The sequence below is a fragment of the Neolamprologus brichardi genome, chromosome 12 (genome assembly GCF_056152115.1).
Source record: "Neolamprologus brichardi isolate AB-2024 chromosome 12, ASM5615211v1, whole genome shotgun sequence".
Lineage (NCBI taxonomy): Eukaryota > Metazoa > Chordata > Actinopteri > Cichliformes > Cichlidae > Neolamprologus > Neolamprologus brichardi.
This window is the reverse complement of record NC_142115.1, coordinates 26,933,180-26,957,445: the sequence shown is the minus strand read 5'-3', so window position 1 is coordinate 26,957,445 and position 24,266 is coordinate 26,933,180. Positions and strand designations below refer to the sequence as shown.

General features: G+C 38.9%; 1 protein-coding gene across 2 annotated transcripts in view; it reads left to right on the top strand.

Annotated features, from left to right (window-relative positions):
• Window positions 1–24,266, top strand: part of msh3 (mutS homolog 3 (E. coli)) — a 53,715-nt gene that overhangs the window by 18,455 nt on the left and 10,994 nt on the right. For both annotated transcript variants that reach the window (XM_087849236.1, XM_087849235.1), the window contains exons 14-21: window positions 443–630; window positions 1,034–1,202; window positions 1,416–1,480; window positions 5,119–5,235; window positions 5,479–5,586; window positions 7,978–8,092; window positions 8,501–8,658; window positions 18,464–18,650. In XM_087849236.1, coding sequence (XP_087705362.1) covers window positions 443–630; window positions 1,034–1,202; window positions 1,416–1,480; window positions 5,119–5,235; window positions 5,479–5,586; window positions 7,978–8,092; window positions 8,501–8,658; window positions 18,464–18,650 — 1,107 coding nt within the window. The remainder of the gene's footprint in view (window positions 1–442; window positions 631–1,033; window positions 1,203–1,415; window positions 1,481–5,118; window positions 5,236–5,478; window positions 5,587–7,977; window positions 8,093–8,500; window positions 8,659–18,463; window positions 18,651–24,266) is intronic.

Genomic DNA, 24,266 nt, shown 5'->3' with positions numbered 1-24,266 from the left:
GAGTACCCTGATAATACAACACACTTACAAACATGAATATACAGTACTGTGCAAAAGTCTTGAGTCACGAGTGGTTTCTTTATATTTGCTTCCAAAGAGCCAGGCTGGTTTTTTGATAGTGGTCTTGAGTAATAGGTCCCCAGAGTTTCTGAAGGTCTTTTAAAATTTTACTTTGATTATGGGTTGCTTTTTCACTCATTTTGATTCCAATCCTTAAACCTGGCCATTTTATGAAGAATATTTATTTTTATAGACACTTAACACTGACCTATTAATTATTCAAAGATAGAAAAAAAGCACCCAACTCAAGTGATAAACCAATATTGCATCTATGCAAAAAAGACAACTTGGCAAAGGACCAATTTTAAATAGTTTTTTAGGCACTTTGGTATATACTTAGTAATGTTTTTGCTTGTTTTGTTTTTTTTGCACATCTTTCCAGTCTTCTACTCAGGAATTTTACCTCATTAGTAGCAGTCTTTCTCGCCTGGGGCTGGAACTGCAGACTTTGCTACCAGCCATGCGTTCCCAGATCAGCTCAGTGCTACTTCGAAGCCTTCTGTTGGACACTCCAGACCAGCTGATTCCAGCCCAAAGCTTCCTAAAGGTGCTCAATGAAAAGGCAGCCAAGTAAGTATCCAGCAGCACAGGTGTGGAACTGACAGAAGCATAATTTAGATTGCTTTGATGTGTGTTGGGTTATTATATTTTACTTAAATGCAAAAAATATATATCTGTTAAAGAGAAAATGAATTCTCAACGGTGCAATCAGAAAAACAACACAGCATCATGAAACTGGGCTGACAAATGTAAGATATGGCACAGTGGGAGATGCCTGCTGTCACTCCATAAATGTATGACCAATAGTTGGCATACAGTATGAGAGAGGAAAAGGCCTCCTAGTGTCACATGGATAATTCTTTTCCTCAGTTTTCATCATGGAAAAGTCAAGCTGACCACAGGCTCATCTCTTAGAAAATGCGCTGCGATATATTACCAGTAACAGTCACATTTGGACTGTGTATTTGTGCAGGTCAGGGAACAAGACGGAGCTATTCTCAGATCTGTCTGGATTCCCAGTGCTGCAGGAAAGAATGGAGCAAATCCAAACTGTCCTCCGTGAGATTCAAGACCACCGCAACGACATCCGTCTGATACTAAAGGCCCCCGCGCTCGAATATACGACTGTTTCTGGACAGGAGGTGTGTGTGTGTGTGTGTGTGTGTGTTGCTGGAAGTGATAGAAAGGTGGGAGGATTGATGGCCATTTGGGTGGAAGACTCAGCAACAGTGATGGTCTGATGTCTGTGTTTTTGTGTCTGTGGTTGCCAGTTTTAATCAAGAGTGACACATTATTTTCCCTGTCTTCTCTGGTCTTATTTATCAGTTCTCCTCCTCTTTCTCCTCTGCCCTCAGTTTCTGATTGAGGTGAAGAACTCAGTTTCATCCATTGTTCCACCTGAATGGGTCAAAATCAGCAGGTCAGCTCACTCACCTCTGCATTACAAACAACACTTACATGTACTATTTTTTTTAGCATTGATTTTAATATTCATTGTGTGATGTCAAAAATCACATCTGACTTATGTAACTTGGATTGCACAATAGAAATATTGTTGGGCAATTTTTCTAAAATAAATGCTGTAAAAAAAAAAAAAATCCCATAGCACATTCAAAACTAAAGTGCATTAGACAAAAAAGAAAAAGAGTAAACAAATAACTAAACAGTGATCAGAAAAGATTGAGAAGGAGACCTTAATGATGAGTGACACTATTTAATGGATTCTGTGATGCACAGCAGACCAGTGGAAGTCTGCTAACATCTGAGCCAACTGCTGCACAAGTCTAAATGCAGAAGAGATGATTGACTAACTCCAGTACACAGTGTATTACAATAGTCCAGTTTAGATGTAACATAGGCATGCATAACCCTTTCAGAAAGTTTTAGTCTGGAGATTGCTCTGAGCTGGAAGAAACTTACTTGGTATACAAAAATTGGTCATATAATGTTGAATGAATGAACAATATCAACATCACATAAAATAAATTTGGCCCTGTATTCTTACTGGTATATACATTTATATAAGAACAATCTCCCAAAACACAAGCAGATGAAAAGTTAAGAGATTCTTTGTAGCAAAAAACTCTCACAAAGAAGTACCAAGTTTCCCTTAGCTCTTTTGAGGAGTTAGCATATTTGAGCTTACTTTTTTTTTTTTTTTTTTTTAAACTTTAGCACTGCTGATTAGAGCCAGACTGATGTATTGATGGGCTCATATTATCTGATGGTATAATGGCCAATAAATGAAAATTTGAAAAGTAAAGAAGAGACGGAAAGCACACTTCAACCATGCTATCAGTGTTGTTGTTGCAAATAACTGCAGCTTCCCTGTTGGCAGGACCCTTTCAAATGCCACAAACAACAACCAGCTGATTCAAGCAGGGTATAAACCAAAAATTAAATAATTTAGTTTAACAAATCAGAGCATTCTGTTTATTTTTGTGTCTTTTGTGTCTTGTTTTGGGATTTTTAAATGACCAAATATTAGCATTAATCGTTTGATTTACACTCTGCTACATTTTTTTCTTAATTTTATTTTTTCTTAGCATATGAATAAGAAAGAAACAAACTGTTGCACTGATTTGCAAAAAGCCCAATTTTAACTAAGAGTAGTGAAAAAATGTGAAATGTTTTGTTTTTTGAAAAATGATGCTTAATTTAACACACTTGTGAAACATTCAGCCTCTCTGGGATGCTCTTTGTAACTTACCATTTGCAAATTAACTAAATTAATTTTGAGTTGGTTCACAGGGTGTGTTTCATTTGTGACCCTCCCCCATGTCTTTAAAAAGTATTTTTCCGGTGTCACATTCAAAAGGTAGAGTGGTGGACAGATCAATATTATCAATAGTAAACCTATGAATCTCAGCCATCTGCAGGATGCCATTAACAATCAGCAAAGAGCACCTGCAAGGAGCTTAATGGTTATGTTAATGTCATAGTCCTTTACAGAAAGACTCTGAGGGTCCCTTGAAATTCATCAGAGGGGACTGGAAGCTTTTGTAAAGGGGAGAACTGTGCTACTGTGAAATCCCAGACTCTAAAGTCACTGGGGCAGAGATGATAACCAGCGAAGAACAGCAAAAATTGGTTAATAGAGGGTGCTGGATGGAGTGGTATCCAATCAAAGAACAGGCGGGGGAATCTAGCCAAGGCACCAATAAGCAGATCAGCACTAGGGCTTCACAATTCAGTGATCAAAAGCTGAGATGTTAACTGAAGTTACCGCATACTTTTGGGGAAATTTTCTGTGGACTTACAAGACAGAAGAATACATTTTTGAAAGTTTGTGCCCCTTATATATCTTGTGTTAAAACTAACACAGCATTTCATAAAAGAACGTTAAACCTGAAGGAGAATATCCAGCCACCAGTTTGTCCCTGATGGGATCCACTTGAGTTATGGACAGAAACACTGATCTGAAACACACAAGCAAGGCCACCTCTGAATAAAAAAAAAAATTAAAAAAAAGATTTTGGAGTAGCTTGTCAAAGTCCGGATTTTAATCTGACTAAGATGCTTTGGCATTTTAATTTATTTATTTAAAAGGACAGCGTATATTAATAAACATATCACTGTAAATATTCCAGAATTAGCCAGAGGCCTGTTCTTCTCCTGTAGTCCCTGGCAAGTCAAAAACAAACAAAACACCCCATCAGACAAGAACACATAAAATTACAACAATAAAATCCACAGTGCAAAGAACAATACAATAAAACAGCGCAGGACAACAAATACATATGAAAGCATAAAGCATCAAATATGACATATTAGCATAAAAGGAATGATCACAGATCTGATTTCTCTGTAGCCATCATTTGAGATGTGTGTGATGAAAGATTGTAAATTCTCTTATTACAGCTGGCATATTATTCCAAATCTCACTACCTTTAACTGTTAACACCTGATTGCTACATATTATATGTCTAAGAGGCCTGTAATAGAGGCTCTAGTTACTCTTAATATTCATATTAAGAGTTAAGAATTCTAATATTCAATTTTAACATTAACGAACTCACCCAATGAGGGCAGAGCAAGTCCATGTTGGTTCTTATAAATAGGACAAGCAAATGTATTCATTTATTTATTTTTTAAATTTCAAACTTAAGCTATTGTATTTTTGAAGTATGAGACGATAATGGGTGGGGAAAAAGCGTTACGATGTTTCTGCTGGTTCTAAAGTCGTAATACTTACCATGGACCAATTAGTGCAACAGTATTCTATATGAGAAAAGATCATAGAGTAGAAAAACCTTATAGCTGCATTTACTGGCAGTGATGATCTAATTTGCGTGAAATTGTGTAGGCTGACATTAATGTTTTTAGACCTTAAACAGGCCTTTCCTGCTCAAAAACCCTTCAGTGTGGCTGAATTCAAATAATTCTGCACAGAAAAGTGGGCCAAAATTCCTCCCCAGTGATGCAATATATTACAAACACTTGATTGCAGATCTTGCCTTCAGGGGTGTCACAACCAGTTTTGGGGTAATTACATTTTGCTACTGGCCCAGGTAGGTTTGGATAGCCTTTTTCAATTAATAAATTAAATTAAAAACTGCATTTTGTATTTATTTGATGATTTGAAACATGTGTGACAAGTCTGCCAAGAAAACAAAAAGTACAACAAGTACTTACTTTTTCTCAGCACTGTCGAGCCTCACAGTAGATTTGTGAAGTTTAAGATTTAGCAGGTGGCCTGCTAACGAATAATATGAGGTAGTATCAAGAGATCTTTTATTACAGTGTTATTACAGGATAAGACACAATACATATTGCAACACAAAATTACATTTATTTTCCATGTTTTTGCATTAAGTTTAATCTGGTCATAACCCAAGTAGATATGCAACAAGTTGTCTCTTTGCTTTAAGGGGGCACAGAATAACATACATAGTGTCCAGCAGTTATCAGCACTTGTGTAAAAGTGGTTTTAAATTAATTTCTTTTTAATATGCTACACTCCTCTTATATGCTAAAATACAGTAGTTTAATTCTTCACTTCAGTCCATTCTTTGCCTTGCCTTCTGTACTTCACGTTTACCCCCGTCTCCTCTGCAGCACCAAGGCAGTCAGCAGGTATCACTCTCCTTTCCTGGTGGACCGCTACAAGAAGCTGCAGCAGCTCCGAGAGCAGCTGATGCTGGACTGCCAGAGGGAGTGGACCAATTTTCTGGAGTATGACAGACACATGCACGCACACACACACACACACACACACACACACACACACACACACACACACACACATACACACACAGAAATGCAGCTGGAAAAAAAATCTGAAAACATGCCAGTCTGTGGTTCAGAGGTATGCCTCCACAGCTCTCAGCCTGCCAGAATTAGTCTGTTTTAGTCAAGTACACCGTCAGTGCTGTCTACTCAGAACACTTCAAAATCTCTTTTTCTCTCTCTCTACAGTCAGTTTGGGGAGCACTACCACACCATGAAAAGGGCTATTAGTCACCTAGCAACCATGGACTGTCTCTTTTCATTGGCTGAGGTGGCTAAACAAGGGGACTATTGCAGGTGATGTCCTCTCACGATGACCATAAATATTGATGCATGTGTTTGAGTATGTAAATTGGGTGTGTGCATGTGTTTTTATGTTTGGGATACACTGTATATGTGTGTGGTTCGGGGTCGTGTCGTGTCCTATAGTCTCAGACAGGTTGCGTGTGGGTGTGTGCACCCCGCTCAGCAGTGTGCTCTGCCAGAACTCCAACATCTCTCCCACTCACTCACTCACTCTTTGCCTCACACACACACACACACACACACACACACACACACACACACACACACACACACACACACAGTCTCACATACACCTTTATGCTGTGCTACAAATTTCTGTGTTTCAGGATTGCTTCTTCTCATATACTGCTACCTCCTGCCCTCTTTCCATTGTATTTGCATGTCCTACTTGTCATTAGTTTCTTTGACTGGAAATGTTACGGTTTGTGTGTTAAAGTGGATATTGTTGGCTTTTTTAACCCATTCAACCAAGAAATCCTCTAATCCAACTTGAAAGAGACTCTATTAACCGAGAAAATGAGAAATAACTTAAGAAAGCACGTCAGACACACGGGAAAAACTAGTGCACTCCCACATTTGTCTGCAGCCTCACATCCATCAGTTCAGAATCCAGGGCTCCAGATTAGGTGATAATGACAGGAATCTCTGCCATGTGTGGTTTGTTATTCTCTTTCCATGTGGGATGTAAAGCTCCAACTTGTGACAGCCTCCCATCTTGTGCCTGTACCCATCAGAGACCCATCTTTTTTAGACCCACTGCTAGCATAGTCCTCATCAATATTTTATTTGGTCTGAACATCTTCCTCTTCCGTCAGATTATGGCGTCCATCTGAGGGCAATCTGCGTTATCCTTTCAGGACCTGTAATAGCAATTCTTTGTTTTTATTCTATGGGTGATGTTGATACAGGCAGTTCTCCTCTACTTTTCCATGTGTGAGCATTTGTTTGGAGGGAACAACTTGATTGCTCGGATGTCATTCTTGGTAATGCGCCAGATTCAGACCGTATAGAAGGATGCACTTCACATTGCTGTTGTAGAGTCTTATACTATGTTTTCTCTTTGAAATGCTTGGATTTCTAGATGGAGCAGAGCACTGCTGAAAGCACCCTGTGTCTTATTGTGCTATTAACGTTTATTGAGTGAACATGCCAAGATCTAAAGAGGTCTTTAAGGTGATTTAGAGTAAAGAATGTGGTTGTCAATGAGTCTGGCAAGCAATTTTCTGTGGAACTGGCTGCCCCAGCAAATTGAGCCAAAAAGCAGACTGTTTGATACAAAAAGAACCCCAAAACGTAATCAGCGGAAATTAACTCTTGCAGCTGGTTAGTGTCAGAGTGCATGTGTAAGAGAGGGAATGCACAAGCTGGTCAAATGCAATTTGCACAGGAGATCTGCCAGGAAAAAGTATTTGCTGTCCAGAAATAACATAAAAGAAAAACTGCAATTAAACTATCAACATATAAGCAAAGCAACAGGACTTTTGGAATAAAGTGCTCTGAACTAATGAATGGAAGATGAAGAGAACAAGAACGATAAAGGGTCGTTGTAACATGAGATATGTTTGGCACAGACCAAATAACGTTTCAGGAAACTGGTCCCATACCAACTGTGATGCACTGTGGGTTGAATGTTATGTTTTGGTTTTGCTTCACTGTCTCAGACTCTGCAGCTTGCAGTCATTGATTCAGCTATGAATTATGCATAATTTCCAAGTGCTTTGAGATAATGAGAGGCCATCTGTCCAAGAGCTGAAGTCGAACAGGAAGTGAACATATCAGTGTTGTAATAACCCTAAGAACACTAATCTACCTCTAGGAGGGAAAAAAATGGCTTGATCCACATTGAAGTGTTTTGGGAGGATTTGTCGATGCAAGAAAATGCAAACATCTTCCAGCTGAGGTCAATGAGTGGTGGACAATTATGCAAATAGCCAGCAAGAAGTTATTTGTGCTGAAGGAAAAATTCTAGTTTTTGAGCTGAAAATGTACTCAGTCTTTCAACATAAAAATATCCACATATCACAGATATGTAGATATTTTCTATTGAATAAATGATGAAAAGAAGCAGTTTTACTCTTGGTAAAGCAGATCTTCCCAAGTTTTCCCAAATGATGATCATTTTTGTTTTATTTATAGTTTTTAAAATAAATAATACAGTGAACATAATTGTGTTGTATTGATTTCCACTGCAATCCTAGATAGTAGAATATATTTACACAGTAACAATATTCTACTTTTTTAATTTTATTTTTAATTATACCAATTTGCCTTAAAAAAATCTTTGTCAGTACAGCTTAACATTTACTCTGTACATATTTATCTTCACACTCTGTGTGGGTGTGGGTGTGTGTTTACACGCCTAACTGACTGTTCTGTTTTTAGGCCAGAGGTGTGTGACAATAAGCACCAGATTACGATCAGGGATGGCAGGCATCCTGCTATTGATCTACTGATGGGAGAGCACAACCAGTATGTGCCCAACCACACTGAACTACAGGTAAACACTCACACACACACTCAGGCTCATTCAGAGAACTTTGAAGAAAAAAAAAAAAGCCAAGCCAAAACATACACAGACATTTGCCTGCTCGCTAACGCACTGAGAGCGTGCTGAAACAAAACTGCAAAGCCACACAGACTTTGTCTTACACATGAATACGCACATAGACTTACACGAAACCACACAGATACATGCATACACACATGCTTCCTAGCTCAGCGCTGGAGTGGGTGTAGGTTAATCTTGTAACAGAAGCACAAGCCAATAGGAAGAGAAGCCAAGCTTTCAGTCCACCCACAGCTTCAGCTGTGCAGGACAGCATGCAAATATCTTTTTCTGTCTCTCTTCTCGTTTGCCTTCTGTCTATGTCACAGCTATTATCCTCTTCTCTCTCCCTCCTTTTAGGGTGATGGCAGGAGAACAATGATAATCACTGGGCCTAATATGGGGGGTAAGAGCTCCTACATTCGCCAGGTAGCTCTTATCTGTGTAATGGCTCAGATGGGCTCATACGTCCCAGCCTCAGCGGCCTGTGTGGGCATCCTGGATGGCATTTACACCAGGTACAAGTACAAGCAAAAACTTGTCTGTGGACATATTTTGTCAACCATGTAGCATCACGGTCACTTTGCAGGTGTGTAGTTGGGATCCAAAGGTGAGCCAATTTAAAGGTGGCTGCAATCTGACAACTTACAAAAGTAAAGGGAGCTGAAAGTAAAAGTCTTAGTTTTTTCCACATTTTGGGAGTTTGACGTTACAGACAAGTCAATCTACAAAGGCGCAAGAGTATAATATCTAAACTACTGTAGAACTAAAGGAAAACATTAATATGTTACTTTGTGTTTTGAAAAGATTGTCAACAAATAGGAATACTTATTAACTTCTTTAGAGAAATGCTGTTATTACCACATGGTGAACATATCTTTGTTTTATTGAGAGAGTTTAAATTTGCACTTTTCACACACCTTTTCACACTCTGCAAATCATCTAATGAGCCTGACTAGAGTCTACGGCAGACAGGCAAATAATATTTCTGAAAATAATTTTCTAACTTTTCAACTTTGTCACAGTCTGATTTTATTGTCTTACTAAAAGACCAAAATAAAAAAGCAGGAGATGAATAAATGAATCCTTTTTTTCAGCTTTGAAGGAAAATGAACACAGCTTGATTTTTTTTTTTTTTTTTGGTTTTTAAGCAGTATCTCAGTGACATCAGTGGATAGACGTTTGTTTTCCTCCTAAGCGTGTTAAAGATGGAAAAACCATATAAACTGGCACATTAAAGCGGGTTAGTAAATATACATGTGTAATACCAAGTCTGCTATATAAAATCACACAACAAGACTATTACAGGGCAGTGTTTTTTTTGAGTGGGTTGTTCTTGCTTTGCCTCTGTTGACAGTGAGATTAGGACAATGATCCTGAAAGCTCTCACTGAGCACAGTTTCACTTCTGAATGCTTTGTTAGTACAATTAAACAAAACAGGTCGAGGTTACTGTGGAGACGACTTGACAAAAAAAATAATAAATAAATCGAACTGTTACCCTAAAAGCGTGTGAGCTACTGTGGGTCACCTTCATTGTCTGTGAAACAGTCAAGTTTATTCATAGGCCAGACAATCACACTTATCCCTTCTAATCCTATTTTTGTTCCTCACTGCACAGGAGGAAGTGTGTAAGGGGGGAACAGATGAACTACAGTTGTATGACAATGCTGGGTCTATTGTTCCATCAGCGGTGTATAGTAGAAACCCTCGGCAATAAGGTTTTGTTGGAGACCTTTTTTTGTGCTGTGATTATTCTCATTATGAGGAGAGTAGCAGTGAGCTCTGCGTCTAATATTTAGTCCTGACTACATGTTTAAATGAAATAGAGGCCAAATCGCAGTCTGCGTTATTCTGCCTGTGCTGCGCTATGTGATTAGACCTAATGGCTTGCAGATGTGTCTAATTGTCTCTTTTGCGGCTTTAAGCATGTTCTTAAGTATTAACCCAGCGGGTGCCAGAGACAGCAAGTGTGCATGTGTCTGTGTGTGTGTGCATGTGTCTGTGTGTGTGTGCATGTGTCTGTGTGTGTGTGCATGTGTCTCTGTGTGTGTGTGCATGTGCACTCTTAATTATATCCTTGGGAGAAACAGTCTGGGGGTTTTTAGGTTTCACATTAGGCTAACAAGGTGATTTTGACTGGTTATTGCATCTGTAAGCGGACAGTTTAGTTATCATTTCCTGGGTTTACAGTTATCACAGCGATGGATTTGGTGAATGGACAAAAGGACCTGAACTGATACACCTGGTGGTTTATGTACAAGTTGCCATTCCATGAACTAAAAACAAAAAACAAAAAAGATGGCCGTTTGATTAATGCCCTCTGATAACCCTTTGCATGGCTTTCAAGAACACCAGTTTTATTTTTGTTTTTTAGATACCTTGTGCACCATAAATTTTATTAGCCCTCAACTGTAAAAGGCTGATGGCAAGTGCACAACATGGACACCAAAGTTCGTGAATGCAATAACTCTAGAACAAAGCGACAAAGGGCTTTCAAATTGTTGTCATAGGTGTATCAACTAAAAATCTTGGGCGTGTTCGAATCTTAACGACCTCAGCCTCAGGGTCAGGTGAGGTCAAATCTTCTGAAAATCTTGCGAATCTGATGACTCAAGAACAAAGTGACATAGGAGTTTCAAACTGATACAATACATGTATTAAGTAGGAGGCCGACGGGGTACCAAAGGACACCTCCAGTATATTTTATGTACTGTGGCAATATTCTGTGATCAACCTAGACTTTGTAACAATTCGACTATTTTCCATGCGAGCAGCTCTATGAACGAACTTGCATGCATAACATGGTCTCTGCACTTTTACAGCAGTAATCATGCTACAGATTTTTTAATCATTACAGTTAATTTTTTAAAACTATATACTGCCTTGCATTTTACTTAAAAAAAAAAACAAATGAACAAAACCAATAAAAGCCAGTTTTTTAGAGTTTGAAATAATCGTCATGTCTCATATACTGGGCCTTTGTGACAAATGTCAGCTCAGTCTCAGGTAAGGAAGCTGCTCTAAAAGTGCTTAGATCAGTCTCAGGTGTTAGTGGTGCATAGAGCACAACCGGTATAAGATTCTTAAGACCAGTACAATACAAAATATTGGCCAGTACTTTTTTTTCTTTTAGACCACATAAACAGATTTTCCTAACATTTGTTTATTTGTCTATTTATGAGTCATTAAAAAGATAATAAGACGGCACACCTATTTCACCTACTACACTTATTACACTTGCTTTACTGTAAAGTTATTTGTGGCATTTCACACATTGTTGCCAACTGTTAAGTGCCCTCTGGTGGACAAACTCTGTAACAGCAGCACTCATAACATGCTTGAAGGGTGTTTCTGTCATCTCTTCTTTACTTTTTAAAATATAAAATTTATCGGTTGTTAAAAACCTGCCAAAATCTTGACAAACGGCTTATCTATTGATATATTGGTTACATGTGATGCTTGTTTACGGATATAAGACTTTTAAACAAAGGTCAGTTAGCGTCAGCTTTAGAAGAGCCAGTGAAGGTCTATATATAATAAATTAGTACAGAGCTGTGCATGTGTTTGACCGTGTGTGCCTCTTGTGTTTAGTGAGGTATTTGATCAGGGTTGGAGGTTAATATACTCTCCCTGATTCAAACAATACAACTAAGAGCTAATTAAGGTCCACAGTGAAAGCGCACCCACATTGTATAATCCATCCTCACCTCCTATGTAACCTCTGTCGTCCTATCAGTTTCTAATTGGACTGCTCGGCCTCTCTGTCAGAGAGTCAAAGTTGCTGAGGAGAATCTGTCTTATAATAAATAGTCAATCAATTCCCACTCCTGTGTCAAGCATAATAGGTGCAGCACTGGGAATTGCTTCATCTTTTGTGTGCGTGAGAGATATTATGCATTTATGAGTGTGAAAGCGAGCCAGGCAAGAGCAGAGCTTGAAAGTTTTACTTGAGTGACATAAGCATACTTGTGGGTTGGGGATAATGAGATGGTGCGTAGGTGTCTAATGGGATATCCTGTCTGAACTGATCGGGGTGATTGATTATCAATGAGGAGAAGGAGAATAATCGCGGGATACTGCTTTAAAGCTGTGTGCTGCCTCACAAGAGTCTTGTTTGAATTTTTCTGCCCACTCCACTAAATGTGTGTGCGTTTTTGTTCTTTTGCAGACTTTGGTAGAGCAACTTTAGCAGCCTGGAGTGTGTGTCTGTCTGCGTGTGTGTGTGCGCGCGCATTTGTTTCCAAGTGGCTGGCAGATGCATGTGTGTGTATTCGTGTATGCAGCTGCTGTGTGTGTTTTCTTGTTGGTTTTTAGTCCTGAAGGTTATAGAGCACATTCATCCATCCCTTCATGGTTGTTATGGAAACAGCAAGAGGAAGCTGAATGTAAAACTGTATTTTGAAAAGACCTTTAATCGACCATGGACTCCTAGCAGTGATTATACCGTGCTTTACACAAGTCTTTCTTACACTCCCCTCCCTTCTGAAAGCGCAGCTTTTCTGCATTTTTCTTTTTTGGGTTCAGAAATGTGGATATCATCCTCACAAGGCCTCACAAACGGCACCGAGTGTTTTGCTGTGCAACATCAGCACCTTTGTGGGTGTACACATGTTGATCCTGTGGAAAGATGCTGTATCCTGCATCGACTCATTTGTTCCTATGAGTTTTTAATAGTGCTGCAGTGTCAGAGAGCCTGTGCCATCTTGTAGGCGGTATACAGAGCTGGTTAGGCCTTTTGTTTTCTATAAAACCTGGAAGGTTTAAATCACACGGGATTCAATTCTGCAGAAATCCATGCAGCAGAATAGTAAGGCGAACCCTGAGAATAACCTGAAATAATTTATAAAATATTAAGCGTTAAGGTACTTATATCAGGTTTTTTTAAAAATATTTATAAAAACATGTATTGTTATATATTTTTTTTCCTTGCGGGGATCCCATTGGCTTACACAGAGTGGCTGCGTCTTCTGAAGTCCACATATGCAGTTAGTTCTTCAACGATGACACATTTGTCCTTGTAGTTTTGCCTCTGTCCACCATCCCAGTGGATTTTAAATCAGACAAACAAGGAATGATTGAAGTGTAGGTCTTTAGGTTTAATCCAAGGAGATTTAAAAAAAAAAAGAAAAAAAGTTGCATCAACTGTTTCAGTTGCAAACTGAATTTCAGCCATTTTTATACACAGTCCACCTTTTTCAGAGGCTCAAAAGCAATTTAATGATTGATTGACAAGCATTTTGATGGGCACCTGAAGTTTATTCCTTCATTATTCCATAAAAAAAAAGAAGATATTTATTGGATTCCAAGTGTTGAACATAAATTTTGCAGCTTTTCAGTGGACTCCTCAATAATTGATGAGCTGATGTTTATTCAAGTGAGGAAGGCAATCCTTTGGGTGAAACACCAATATAAATTTATTAGAGCGATGCAAAAACTTTAAGATTTGCCAAACCTTCTGTCTGGTGCATTATAATGAAAAGGGAGGCACACACTGGCCTGAAAGACCACAGAAGATAACTAAAGTGCACGATGACAGACAGACGGATAAAAAAAACCCGGCAGCTAACCAAGTGAAGAAGTTGTCAGGTTGGGGTACGATCAAGAGATGCATTCAGGTAATGTAAATACTTGGCAGCAAGGTACAAACCACTGGTTCACCTCAAAAACAAGAAGACCAGAATAGACTAGAAAACATCAAATCTTTGATCAAATCAAACTACAATAAACTTATTTCTGAATTATGAGAAAAGCAAAAAAAACGGAAACGCATCATGATCCAAAACCGTATCACATCATCTGTCAGGCATGATGGAGTTAATGTTATGGCATGGGCATGTGTGGCTGACAGTAGGTCTGTATCACTAGTGTTTATATATGATGTGACTGCTGATAAGAAGTAGCAGGATGAATTCTAAAATGCACAGGACTGTACTTTCTGCTCAGATTCAGTCCAATGCTATGAAACTGTTGGGGCAGAGCTTCCCAGTGCAAATGATAATGACCCAAAGCATACTGAAAAAGTAACCCAAGAATTTCTCTGGATAAGAATATGTCAGTGAGGCGTTATCGTCATTAAATGGTTATGTCAGACACACACTTCTGGCTGTGAGAAGCCTCGTTCACCCACTATTCAAATCCGCTCTTTTCAAGGGGCAGCCAATCATCATGCAGTGACAAAAAGATAATCATGTTGTTGCAAAGCGAATCCTTCTAATAAGTTGCATTTAAAATTTAGATGTTTGTCATTTTCAGTGGCAGGGAGGCAGCTCCATGGAACCAACTCTTTTGTGGGTGCAGTCTGTTCCTATCTGTTTTTTGATAAGTCGTAGGAAAGGAAGGCTCAAACAAATATGTGAGTCATTTCTTTCTCTGCTTTCATTGGTACTGGTGCTAGAATTCAATCACATATCAATGTTCTTGATTTGTGTTTGTCAGGAAGTATTCAGACATTCTGATAATTTTTTAAAATAACATAAAAAAAGCAACTACCACATGCATTGCTAGGATTACTGCTGGGATTAACATTGCTACATCCACAGGGTTGTTAAGAAGAAGTCGAATAAAATCAGTTTTTGAAATACTGAGTGTGTATAAATATAATGGGGCTAAAAATGATTTAAGAACAGGTTGAGCAGCTTGCATAAAATGAAGACTATAACACCCTGACCACCTATAACATCAACTGTTTAACTGTTTACAGATATATTCTGACATGGAAAAGGCTTAGACTATTGTCAGTTACTTTAAAATTTATGTATTTTATTCCCTTTTAGCAAACTTTTTTAAAATGTTGTATAATAGAAGATTGTAATAGTCATGCAAAATACACTTGGGCTTTTATTTTCTTCCTGGAAAACTACACATGCTGATAATGCTTCACTGCTTCTTTTAAAATATGGAATGATTTTTTAATTTTTTTTTTTTTTTGGAAAGAAATCTTAACTAAAGACAGATCCACGAGTGTCAGAAAAACACTTGAATCTAGCTCAACATGTTTACTTGAAAGGTGTGAGGTGAAAATAAATGGAGTCTATTTTCAGGATCAGTATGTTTGGCTAGAAAGGAGGACTCAATCAGACCAGCAGGACACCCAGCTGGTGGAGTGTTGCTGTGTTCATCTGTGGACAGAGTGAGTGTGTAAACTGCTTTGCCCTATGCATTATACATCTGGTGTAATTTCCTCTGAGTTTTAATCATGCATGCAGATACAACCTTTATTTTAGAGCCTGTCTGTTAGTGGATTTTGGGGGAAAAATTAGGATATTGATGTTCTGCCAGTTTTTGTTTTAACATAGTTGTGATCAAAAAGTTGTGGCACTCTGCCTATAAAAAAGTACCTGAATTAAATTAGTCTCCCCTTCAAAGTTTTTTTCTCGTGCAACTTATTAACTTCTCCAACTTCTACTTCCCACTTCTCACAGATTCACTATTGAATGGTGAATCGTTTGCAGACAAATTTGTGTCTTCCATGCAAACTACAACTGACCGCAGTAACTTCCTGGTGACCAAAGCAATTGGAAGGATTTTATCGGTACAGCACCATGTGTCTCTGAGCAAGCAGTCTTGCAATACAGACTGCACCGCCAGCAATTTAGTTATATGGTTATAAGTTATATGGCTTTCTTTGTGGTTAAAATTCCAGTACTTGACTATTTTATTACTGAACACTAATTAGTTGGTGTATTGATCTGTGTCTGTAGTCCTGTACAGACACAGATACTGCTAACCAGGCTTGGTAGTGTTGGCAGATAAACTAGCAGTCCACTCTTTCATCTAAATATGATCAAGTGTGGCTCCAAAAAACCCAATATGTCAGGAGCCAATCTATGCTCCTGACAATATCTTTTGCTCATCTATGATGCTGCTCTGCTACATGTGCTTCAGACAATAGTGAGAATATTGCAAGTAACATAGTCAGTCTGAACAAACTTTTCTATAACGAACACCCGATATACCTCAAGCATCTTTTTAATTCATTATATTCCTTTAAAAATGGTTTTCATAATGCTGTACATGGGAAAACATGTGCCAGTATCAGGCTAGCTGTGATGATAATAATGGAGGTTTAATTCATCACTTGGGGGCTAATAAACTGGCTAATAAAATGCAGCAACATGTCTGCCACACCTCTCATCCACAGGGTGCGTGGTGTAACCATGGCAACACAGGTGTTAGATGCTCTTGTTGGAGTTTCATTCATAGACACAGAGCAGAACAGGAAGAGACAGATTTAGTGGTGAGAAACACCGACTGCCAGAGAGATGTGGCATCTGTGATCCAGCTGGAGTCGAGTTTCTATCAGATGAGTCAATGATCTGTCTGTCAGTCTGTGTGAAAGCAAGAGCTCTCAAATTGGCCTTGTAGCTTGTGAAGAATTCAACACGTTGTCATAGCATTTCCACTCAGTACGTTTCTATTATTGTGGAAATATAGGTGGTCTTGTTGCATGCTGAGTTCGCGTCACTGATGTATTCTTCAGTCTTTTCTAATAAATTGTTGTAATATAACAAGAACATTTTGGTATTGTGATTTCAAATGTTTGTACTTTTTTCTGTCAGGCTTGCTGAAATGACTGGTTTTTGTTTCTAAGTGGTCATACTGGTCATACTGGTCACCTCTTCTCAGGCTGATGGATGCAACCTTTTTCCCCTCTTCAGAAAACAGGAGAAGTGACTGTCACAGAGATATTAAAAAGTGTGTTATTATAGTCTTTAATCTTTTATAGGTGCAGCAGCCCGTCCACTAAATGCTTTTAACAATGATAAGAGTTGATTATGACTCATTGAAATGTGAGTAATGTTGAAGCAAACCTTAGAGTTAGTTTTAATATCTGTGTGGCCATAATGTGTGAATAAATGAGATTAAAGAATTCATTTAAAGAAATCAATCACATCTTAAAACGGGTTGATTTCTTTCTTCTTCTGTTCAATTTCAGAAAAGGAGCCCCCCACTGTTGTTCTCCTGCATTATTCACACCCATCATTTCAATCTCTTGTTCTTTTTTTCAGTGCAGAAATGTTTCTCCTAGAATAAGACTGTGTAGGAGCAGGTTCACTGTGAGAAAAATGGCAGATTCTTTGTTTGTTTGTGGGTGTTTGTGGGATTTCTGGAAGAACAACAGCAGTTTGCAGTCCATAATTGTGGATGGCATTAGTGGCATTAGTAGTTTTTTTTTTTGGTTTTTTTTGGTTTTTTTTATTATTGCAACTTGAGTGTGAGTCTTTTGTTTTCTGTTTGTAGACACATCTGTCTTTTAGTATTTAATGCTTTCTTCCATGACCTCAACATATGGTTAAGTCCATAGCTTACCTGAAAAAGACATGTTTTTATTAATTATTTGTTAGCAGGCTGACTCAATAATAATTTAAAAAAAAAATCATTTGGAGGCTCACAGTGCTTACTTGGGCATTTCACATCACAAGCTAGTGTACTCCCAGTACTGGTCCCAAACCTGGATAAATGGGAGCATTACATCAGGAAGGGGAAAAGTTAGTGCCAGATCAAACATGTGCAGCCATCCACTGTGGTGACCCAATGGGAAATGAGAAAACGGCCAGAAGTTAAAAAAAAAAAAGGTTCACAGTACGCTAAGCAGTCCTGTGGAAAAACTAAGAACATCCCACCTTTAGCTTAAACAGGTAATCACTTTCTGTATGGCTTTATCGGTGTCTTACATCATCATGGAGTCATTTGGTCCACTCTTTTTTGTTTTTCTTCTTCTTTTTTTTTTTTTACAATGTTGCTTCACTTCGTTGAGATCATTCATTTACACTTAGTGGTTTTAAGGTCCTGCTACAGCATTTCCATTGAACTGAAGTCTGGATTTTGACTGGACCATTGTGGCACCTTTGCTGCTCTGCTTTGAATTGTTTGAGTCTGTTTTGATGTGTGGTGTTTGGTTTTTGCTAAATATGGCGTCATGCAAAAACTGCCAAAACCTGTGCTTTCACAGAGGTGGTCAGTGATGATTACTTTGAGTACTTTTGATTAGCAGCACAGTGCTCTTAATTATCCTCTTAACTTCTATGGAAACGGTAAAGGTGTACTTAGTTTTCACATGACTCTCAAACTGTCCGTCACTATAATGCAATGCTATCACCACAAAGTTTCCACAAGTAAACATGTAATTTTTTATTTGGTTTTGGTTGGCAGGGAGTCCCTGGCATTTAACCAGTAATTTATTGTGTAGTCTGCGACGTCGTACCACAAAAATGTTTGACTCTCTGATTGTAACTGAAATGCTCAAAAGACAAAAATATCGTGTTTCACGTTATGGCTGACTTATTTTCTCTGTCTTTTTTCCCCTTTTCTGATTGATCAGGATGGGAGCCTCAGACAACATCTACAAAGGCCGCAGTACATTCATGGAAGAGCTGACAGAGGCCTCAGACATAATTTCCCGTGCGACCAAACAGTCATTGGTCATCCTTGATGAATTGGGACGGGGCACAAGCACCCATGATGGAATTGCCATCGCCTATGCCACCCTGGAATATTTCATCAAAGATGTAAGTGTGTGCAATGTAAGCTCTACAGCGATGGCATTTAAATAAAACAATTAAATTAATGAATGTGGAAATGAAAATTAGAAGAGCAATCAGTAAACAAGCATAGGCAGGCTACCTGGGCTTGGTAACCATAGAGATATCTTTAAACATGTGCCAATTAATCCTTTTCATAAATCCACAAACATTGTGGGATCTTGATACCAGCCTACTTAATCATAAAGGTAATTGCCTTTGGTAAAGAGGTGTGTGTGTGTGTGTGTGTCTGTCTCAATTTGTTTGCATACAATTCTTTGATTGCATGTGCTTGATGGTGCTGCAGACATCCTTAAGTGTTTGTTTTAGAGTGAGATAATCCAGCAGAAAGGACTAAGACTGCTACCATGTTTCCATATCAAGTTCAATGTATAAAAGTCTTGACAGGAAACGGTTATTTGTAAATAACTTAAGTGTAAATTCTACAAACACATTTATAATTTATTCATTATAAATACATGGATCAAATATTTGTTGGAGTATGTCTCTAAAATCGTAAACCTTATCTAAAATCCTTTTGGATTTCTCTTCAGGGTCATCTTATTGGCCAGCTTTGAGCTTGTATTTTTAGATCACTCCCTTGCACTGTGCCCACTGCAATTTCACTACAGACCTCAAATTTGGGCAACGAACAAACATCAACTTCTGTTTCAAACTCACCCAAACGTTGTTAGAAGAGTCACTGCTGATTATGACAGCTGGGTCTCCAGATACCGCTGAGCAGTTTTCAAAAGGAACAGCATGGGACATCTACTCAGTGACCTAAAAATGACACTTACACTGAAAATGATCCAGAGAGGCACCAGAAGGTGATCTCGAAGGAGACGAACACAAAGATTGCCGAACTTGACTGTGTACAAAAAAAAGAAAGTTTCCTAAGCTGTTTTCCCGTTCTCGTACGTACCACAGTCTTTTGTCAGACCTGTTCTGACTGCCGGAAATGTTCTGTTTGGTTTATTTAGGGGCTCTGCTTGGGCAGAGCGAGTAGGAGTCAGACACATTATGCCTACTTGTTGCTGTAAATTCATCAGTGCTACTCCCATGTGTATCACACAGGCTTAAAAACCATAAAAGGTCTGATGTCATCAGACATTAGGGTTGCACCTCCATTAGGTAATGTCTAAAGAATCTGGAGAAATCTCAGTATGCAAGAGACAAGGCTGAAAATATGTCTAAATAATTAGTAAGTCATTACGTTATGTTTTTATTTACATATTGCGCAGCATGCCAGGATAATTTGGACTTGCTGCTGCCCTCCTAATAGACAGGAGGACATAATGGAAAAATAAATGAGAGGAGGCACATGGAGGACTGCTTCATGACTTATGTTGCAGTGCAGCATCCTAAAATGCTGACATAATTAAAGCTGATGATTCGCTGTCCATTGTCCACCGTTGTGCTTGGACATAATTGTGGCCAAATCCGCTCTCACCTCCTGTCAGCGTTCATTAAACTGGCGTGGACAGAAGTTAGAAAAGTCTAATTTTAGCCAAAGGCAGGAGAAGAGTGGCTCACACGCAAAGGTTCGCTAAAGAGGGTAGACGGGGCAGCAGAAACGTGCTGTTTCACCTCTGAATACCTGGAACGAGTGTTTGGATGAGAGACTGCCCGTGCATGTGTGTGTGCTTTGCTGGGATTATGTGAACTGGCGCAGTCAGGAGCCCTCGGGATGTTGCACAGTGTTGCGTATCTTTATTTTGGCAGGACAGATGAGCGGCACTTTGAGGGGGACGGGGGTTGTGTTATTGTTAACTGAAATTGCCAAGTCAAATAAAGTCACAGTATCTGTAATTTTCAAGTTTTTGCTGAAGTAATGGATCGTTACTGTCAGCACAGAAAAATCATTATGACTGCGTGACACAGGCTGAGTTGTGGCATCAGTTTGGACACAGCTGTTTGTCTTCTCAGCTGTTTACGCTCGCAGTATTTTCCATCGTATAACAGACTAAAGAAAAAAATCAGGCTTCCTTTGTTCTTACTCCATGTTTTCTGAATCCACTTTAGTTTGGAATTACTCCTCTGATGCTAGATATTTTGTCAAACGGGTCAACTGAGTTGGCCAAATTGCTTCAGGTCATGTGAAAGATGTTGCTGTAGAACAACCCGGCACTGATATTATTCGATGCCGCAGCTCCCTGGGGCTTCTTAGTCTGTTTTAAATTTTAGTTTTGGGCTGGCACACTCCTCTCTTATGAAACCTTTTTCTAGCAGAAACAGCAAGCGCTCTCTGCTGATCTTTCGGCAAGCGAAAACTGTTTTTTCTGACACATTGACCAGGAAGCAAACACAGTGACCAAGTTAATTATCTCGTGGGTAAAAAATAATAAAACATTTTTTATAGCAACAAAAACAAATAGTTATCTGAAAACCACGTTATCCCCTTTTAGAATGCCATCCATGTCAAATTTGGGTATGCAGCAAACAAAAGTAGTGTGGTTATAGCAGTAATATAAGACAGTGAGTATGTCACCTTTCTTACCATTTATGTCGTATTTCTAAATGTTTGATAAACAAATGGCTCTCATGCCTGATTAAACACAAAAATCAAAACTGGTTGAAAATAATTTTATTACAGTGCTGGTGATAAGAAAATGCCCAAAGTCACTGAAGCTGATACACAGGCAATTCTGTAGTTTGCAGAAAACACACAAAAAAGACAAAAACGACAAGAAGCTAACAGACTTAGCATACACACTGCAGAGGTTTGTGTTTTTAACAGTTGGTTGTGCGTGTTAGTGCCCTCCAGGCTCCAGCTTCTCTGGAGAGAAAGGATTTATCAACTCAGATGGTCTACGTTGACCTTAGGGAGCATGCATTTAATCTCACACTTGAGGCACATTGTTTTGCAGGCTGTTGTGGATAAGCACAACACCAGATGTTAAGCTGACAGTCAATGGACTACGCAAGCCACAGATTCTGAATTTGGGTCTCTTCAAGTCCCAGGGTGCAGCTCCCACTTTATTCCACTGTGACAGATATTATCAATGGGTTTCTGGAGTTCTGCTTAGTGCTAATCAAAGCTTACAAACTGTAAGCTGCCTGTGAGAGCCTGAGTTTTGATTCTGATTTATTTCTGTTTTTCCAAAATTCTAGTCCAAATGCTTCAAATTGGATCGAGTTAACCTTGTTCAAATATAGATGAATAAACATTTATCTTTGAAAAACTCTATCCGGGTTTCATTTTTTGCCAGTTCCACATCAATCTTTGGACAGAGTCTTGGGGTTATGTAATTCTGCTGGAAAACGTAGAATGAAAATGTTTAAGTAGCACCTAATGCAGCAGGGAGATGCTGATGGCACAAGGAAGGGAGCTCTCTGACTACCTGTTGTATAACAGGATTGATTTGTTAGAAAAGCCTTGCTATTAAAGGAAAGGCAAACAAAAGGGCACAAAAGAAGTTAAGCTTTTGCAGCAAAGGGCCTCTTTAGCACAGGCAGACATGCAGAGCCTTTCATGCCGACTCCTCTACCTCCTACTCATCCTCCTCTGCTCCGTCCCCCTCCTCAACAGACTCAGCTGTTCACGTCAAAAGTCAGACTACTCCTCCTTTGACTTGGTTGTTATAGTAACACACCTTTTCCTGTCCCCAACATTCACCTGAGAGCTGGTTAAGAATGTAGATGGGTTTCATAACTTCACTCAATAATAGAGGCAGCCTTGATGCAGAAAGAGAAAAATAAACTGGTAAGCTGAAGGGAAAAGACTTCTAAAACGAGAGGTTGCTTCTCCTCAAAATCTCTGGGTTTCACGTTGATGTCCATCCTCTTCTTAAGCCGTTGTGGACTCTTAATCACAATAACAGCATGTCCTGTTTTTGGCTCTACACAAAGTTTAACACTGCACATTGCTCCTTACTCGGTTTGCATGTGACTGCACTTGTGTTGTAACTTTACACTATAATAGCAGAGAGAAGCAAGTCCAGCTTTGTGGAGAAGTAGAACTCGCAAAAGCTCACTTTTGGCTGCACACTAATGACTAAATTTTCAGTGCAACGTACTGTATCACTCATGTGGGCGTAAAATAGTCTGATGTGCTCATGCTGATGCACAGAGCTCCTACAAAGACCCAAATGTGCTCCACAGCACTCTGCCCTGTGCTATGCTTGCACTTCACTCATACACATGAATAAAATTCTGTTCTCTTGTCTCTCAGTACACAGTAATTCCATTACTTTCTCAAAATTTCAAGTTGTGACTTATTTGACTGCAAGACTTTTATTCAGAGTGTCACTCTGTTGTGTATATTGTATAGAAACATGCTTTCGAGCATGTGGTTCAGAACCCAAGAACAGTATCTCAGGATAAAAACCAAAAGAGATGAGAAACAAACTGTGACATTAAAAGTATATAAAATTAGTGTTAACTTTTCTGAATAAAATACTAAATCGTTTTACTTCTTGGGACATCTGAAAATGTTCCAGATGAAAAATTTATTTAGTTAAACCACCCGCAACATGCATACACACTACTGGCATTAATGAGGGGTCACAAGTCGTTTTCAGCATTGTGAACCACTACCTCAGAGCAAGGATCTGTCCTGACTGAATATAATCTGCTAAAAGTTTCTTCCTCTTAAAAGGAAGTTTTTCCTTCCCACTATTGCCAAGTGCTGATATAGGTTGTCTGATTATTGTTGTTTTTTTCCTGTATTAAGGTCCTTAAGGTATGTAAGGTCCTTACCTTAAAAAAAAGTGCCATGTTGTGATTTGGAGCTCAGTTTAGATGAAAACTCTGCCATGCAAAAAGTGTTATAACGCTAGTGTCCTTAGATACAAGACTGAAGTTTAGACTTTGAGGTCTATTAAGAACATATATTTAGCATTTACTTATTTACTTCACTTGTTATGGTGATATTAAATTGGCCATAAAGTCATCTGAAAGAGAAACACTGGAAAACTAAGTACATCCCATGAATTAGTAGCTTGTAGAACCATCATTAGCTGAAATAACTTGAATCAGTCATTTTATCATTGTGCCAGACTTTTTTGATCTTCTTTACAACATCAGTTCATTGAGCTTTGTTCGTTTATGCTCCGTGCCCTTAAGATCCTACCAGGGCATTTCAATCGTGCTGAGGTCTGGACTTTGCCTGGGCCATTGCAACACCTTGATTCGTTTCTTTTTTGCCATATGGTGTTTATTCACTGGTATGCTTGGGATCATTGTCCTGTTTCATGACCCAATTTGGCCTGAGCTTTAGCAGTTGGACAGATGGCCTCACATCTGAATCTAGAATACTTTGATATACAGAAAACTTCATGGCTGGCTCAAAGCCTGTAAGGTGCTCGGGTCCTGTGGCTGTAAAACAAGCCCAACTCATCTATCTTCAAACACAGTTCTTGACAGTTGGTATGAGGTGTTTGTGCTGATAAGCTGTATTTGGTTATTGCTAGACGTGGCTCTATGCATTATGGGCAAACATTTCCACTTTGTCCTCATCTGACTCATATTAAACAGATTAGGCTATTATTTTCTCTGGAGACGGGTGGAAATGACTGTACACTGATGTTCCCACTCAGCCTGGTTAAACTTGAATTATTCTGCCAAGAAGAACGGCAGAAACCGTGTAAAAAGGTGTGTCAA